General features: G+C 33.4%; 1 protein-coding gene across 1 annotated transcript in view; it reads right to left on the bottom strand.

Annotated features, from left to right (window-relative positions):
- Nucleotides 1–4,469: 4,469 nt before the first annotated feature.
- LOC122246531 (uncharacterized) overlaps nucleotides 4,470–5,000 on the bottom strand; it is a 4,900-nt gene continuing 4,369 nt past the window's right edge. The window contains exons 5-6 of the mRNA XM_086545424.1: nucleotides 4,997–5,000; nucleotides 4,470–4,621 (exon numbers count right to left, since the gene is read on the bottom strand). The exon at nucleotides 4,997–5,000 is cut by the window's right edge and continues 124 nt beyond it. Coding sequence (XP_086401550.1) covers nucleotides 4,531–4,621; nucleotides 4,997–5,000 — 95 coding nt within the window. The 3' untranslated portion in view covers nucleotides 4,470–4,530. The remainder of the gene's footprint in view (nucleotides 4,622–4,996) is intronic.

Genomic DNA, 5,000 nt, shown 5'->3' with positions numbered 1-5,000 from the left:
AATAGATAAAATAATTACTCGTTTTCATTAGATAAGTTTCTATGATGACTTTTGCTGACTCGTTTTCTATGATAGATTATATGGATGACTACACTATTCTCATAATTGAAACCTTGTAATCACTTTTTATCTAATATCTGTGATTTTGTAATCTATTTGTTCTTCTCTTTATACACACGTACATATGCATGCATTCATACACACACACACACACACACACACACACACACACACACACACACACACACACACACACACACACACACACATATATATATATATATATATATATATATATATATATATATATATATATATATATATATATATATATACATACATATATATATATATATATATATATATATATATATATATATATATTTATATTGATATTTATATGTATATATATATTGACTAGAAAATACGAGACAATGTAATTGAAAGAAAGCGAAAAAGGGGGGGGAGATATATAGGTAGATTTTTATGTAAGGACGTCTGTAAATATCTCCGTCTTTTCGCGCGAGAGAGCAAGAGAAAAAATATCAAGATGAAGCAAGATCAAAGGCAGCACGAGCGAGAAAGACATAACTAATTGGAGAGAAAGATAGCGAGAATCAGAGACAGAGATTAAAAGTAGGCGAGAGAGAGATAACGAGAGGGAGAGAAGGATAGTAAGAGAGATATGGCGGTAATGAGGATAACGATGATAATAATAGTAATACTAATGATGGTAATAATCGTAACAAAATGGACATAAAGAAGAAGAAAAAAAAACGGATACGCATTACAGCTGTAAAATGCAAGTCATCCACTCTTTTCTTCTCACCGTGAATATACTTCTTAAAAGCCTCCCATCTCGCTAATGATTATAGAATTGTTGTATCAGATCACCAGAGAGTTCACTTTGCAAGAATTTATTGATATTTCATCATTCTTAAGTTGATTTATTGGTAAAACCGCAAAGTCGACGGTCTGTGAAAACCAAGTCGACGAAAAACCCAAGGGAGAGCGCCATATTGTTGCCGGGAATTTGGCATAATTTACCATCATTATCATTCCACTGTCATTATATTTATCATCATAATCATAATAACCATGATTTGAGTATATAATAGCCGTAATAAAAGTGCTGATGGCGAAATTATTGATAATACCTTTACATTATTACACACATTATTACGCATTGCTATGTTGTTAGCCTATCAGTGACCCCATTTTGGTGTACTTATTGCTTCAGAGTATTTCTTTCAGCAATTTTCACTTTGGTGCACAGCAATCTACCTTTTTGCATGTATTAAACACATTTTTTACCCTTTCTAGATGGTGTGGAATTACCAAAGGAAAACAGACCGAGCTAAAACTCCAAAGGAAAACATCGAAGCTGCTGTTCATGCTATCAAAGATGGAATGAGCATTCGCAAAGCTGGGCAGTTGAATGATGTTAATTATCGCACTTTGAGCCGTTATATGAAGCTAATAGGGGAGAAAGAAAGCTTATCTGATGTCCACTTTGGATACAAACAGCCAAAAGTATTGAATGATGCCTTAGAAAAAGAACTTGTTCAATATATCCTAAAGGCAGCTTCAATTTTTTATGGCATCACAATGCATGAACTGAGGTTGTTGGCTTTCAAGTTAGCTGTTGCAAATAAAGTCAAGAATATTCCAGAATCATGGCTTCGTGACAGAAAGGCTGGCAAAGACTGGGCTCAATGCTTCTTGCGGAGGCATAAAAATATTTCTGTAAGAAAGCCTGAAGCAACATCAATTCAGAGAATGACAAATTTTAATGAATATAATGTTGCAATGTTTTTTGACAACCTGGAAAAAGTTCTCAACCGACCTCAAGGTTACAGTGCTGATCAGATCTGGAATCTGGATGAAACAGGTGTGACAAATGTACAAAGACCTCCCAAGATACTTGCAAAAACAGGGGCCAAGCAAGTTGGTTCAGCAGTATCTCAAGAGAGAGGGCAGCTTGTTACACTATGCTTTGCTGTCAATGCCATTGGGAATCACATCCCACCTTTCTTTGTTTTTCCAAGGGTGAATATCCAAGACTTCTTGGCTTCTGACTGCACCAATTGGAAGCTCTGCTACTGGGCATCCAACAGCTACAGGATGGATGAATGAAGACACCTTTGTCAAGTACATGAAACACTTTGTTAAGTATGCAAAGCCGACAAAGGAACAGCCCATACTTTTGTTACTTGACAATCATAATTCTCACATTTCTCTGGAGGTGATCAATTATGCAAAAGAAAGCAACATCACCATGCTGAGCTTTCCACCACATTGTTCACATGAGCTACAACCCCTTGACAAGACAGTTTTTGGTCCTTTCAAAACATTTTATAACCAAGGTGTTGATAATTGGATGAGGCAAAAAGAGAATGCTGGCAAATCAATGACTATTCATGTCATTCCAAGTATTGTCTCATATGCCTTTCCCAAAGCAATAACACCAGCCAATATTATTTCTGGATTTAGAGCAACTGGAATATGCCCATTTGATAGAAATGTGTTTCCTCCAGAGAAGTTCTTCTCAACATATTCTACAGACAGGCCAATGGTGGAAGCTACACAAGAAAAAATGACACCTAGTGACATAAGTGACAGGCCCACGCAGTCAACATCAAGGGAAAGTGATATAAGCCTACAGAGTACACCATCCCAAAATCAAAATGTAGACATAGTTTTTACAAGTGCTGAAGAAATTCGGCCATTTGGTAGAAGGAAACCAAGAGAAGATGGATCCAGTAAAAGGAAAAAGGGAAAGTCACAAATTTTTACTGACACCCCAGTTAAAATGGCAATAGAGGAGGAGGTGAAAGCAAAGAAATCAAAGAAAAATCTGACAACGAAGAAAGTTTTGTTTACATCTGCAAAAAAAGAGCATATCGATGCTAAAAAAGCCACAAAAAACAGAGATGAAAGATTGAATGAAACGGATACAAGTGCAGACAGTGACTGCATTTGTGATGATGCAAGTGATGCCGGTGACAGCCACAGTGACTGTGAAGAGAGACAGATTTTAAGATCTCCAAAGATGTTACATCTAGCAATGGATGATCACATCTTAGTTCAATTTCCTGGGAAGAAAGCTGTTAAATTCTATGTTGGCAAAATAATTCAGCTTGACCCTGATGATGATGAGGTGGAAACAGCATTTTTTCGAAGCAGGTTTTCTGTGAATGATAGAAAAGTTTTCTTCTTTCCTGACAAAGAAGATATCTGCACGCATGCAGTGGAAGACATTGTAATGAAACTTCCCTATCCTACAAGAGGTCACACTAACAGAGCATCAACAGTGTTTGATTTTCACTGCCCAGCTCTGGACAAATACAACACTGAATAATTTGCCTTATTGTATGCTCATTTACTTAAATCTATTTTTGGAATATTAGCCATAACTTCTAAACCCAAGTGCATTTTTCTCTGTGACAACTTGCCCCGACTCATGTGACAACATGCCCCATCCATGGGGCATGTTGTCACACTGAACCTGTCTACCTAAAAATATAATTTTACAGAAAACATTTGCTAGTGTTGATTTTTTGTTATGCTAACAATGTAACCTGATATGTACAGTTAATAGATTATGCTATTAAAGTTTCATCTCTCCATCAGTGTTTGAGATAACAGCGATGATAAAATTTTTGTGACAACGTGCCCCACTCTCCCCTACTGTTATCATCATTCGGTTATTAGTATCGTCATTGTCATTGGTGTTTATCTTTATTATTTACTATTACTATTGGCATTATTATCATTATGTTAATCATCATTATCATTATTATCATCACTATTGTTATCACTTTTATTAGTATTGCTATTATTGCTATCATTATTATTATATTCTAATCATCACCATTATTATGATTACCATTTTTGTCATTATTTTCATAATTATCATTGTCATTATGATCATTATCATTATCATTATTATCATCCTTATCATTGATACCTTTATTATCATAATTATCATCATTATCATTATCATTATTACTATTATCTTTATTATCATTATTATCATTAGTATCATTATTACTATTATCTTTACTGTCATTATTATCATTAGTATCATTATCATTATTATCATTATAATCATTATTAGTATCATCTTTATTTTACGTTCTGTTAAGGCAATCCTCCACGTAAAAGCATGTAGATATTTCTCTTGTCTTCGTTATATTATGATTTCATTTTAAGTATATCAATAAAATTATGATAACACCGCTAGGAAAGGTGACACACACACACACACACAAAAAAAAAAAAAAAAAAAAAAAAAAAAAAAAAAAAAAAAAAAAAAAATATATATATATATATATATATATATATATATATATATATATATATATATATATATATATATATATATATATATACTGTTCGCCGGGACTTTAAACATATCCCTTGCCCCAACCCTGATAGATAAAATGATAGATAGAGAAAATATAGCGTTTGAGAAGTAATTTAATAGATAAATAGACACGTAAAGGTTGACAGATAATGTGCAGATAATCAGCAGTAAAACCAATCCAGGTGTTGCAAAGGACGGCATTCAACGGGGCATTTTTTCTTCACCAAGAGTCGATCGTTCTCCTTGGTGTAGCTGGAATAAAAAGCATTTAGATATTAAGCTTATATTGCATCTTTCTATCTTATATTAATAATGTAAATGATTTTGCAGGATATAGGCCTATCAGATTGTACATATGTACGTTTAATGATGTTTGATTTTTATTTAGAGATAATTTCATTATTATAGTTACTATGGTAAGGAATATTTACGTTCTTACGGGTTTTGTTTGTTGATAAATAACTGCATTTATTCCAAACAATTCTACAATTTCATTACATTCACATTCATATTTCTCTTTAGTGCTAATACTCAAGGGATTCTAGTAATTACTCCCTCCTTAATGATACTCAAGTCACCACGGGAATTAATTACAACCTCACATTAAGCATTACAATAATAACTCACATCT

The sequence above is a fragment of the Penaeus japonicus genome, unplaced genomic scaffold, assembly GCF_977035675.1.
Source record: "Penaeus japonicus unplaced genomic scaffold, GWHDUDI00000001_assembly GWHDUDI00000002, whole genome shotgun sequence".
In the NCBI taxonomy this organism is placed as follows: domain Eukaryota; kingdom Metazoa; phylum Arthropoda; class Malacostraca; order Decapoda; family Penaeidae; genus Penaeus; species Penaeus japonicus.
This window is presented reverse-complemented; position numbering and strand designations above follow the sequence as displayed.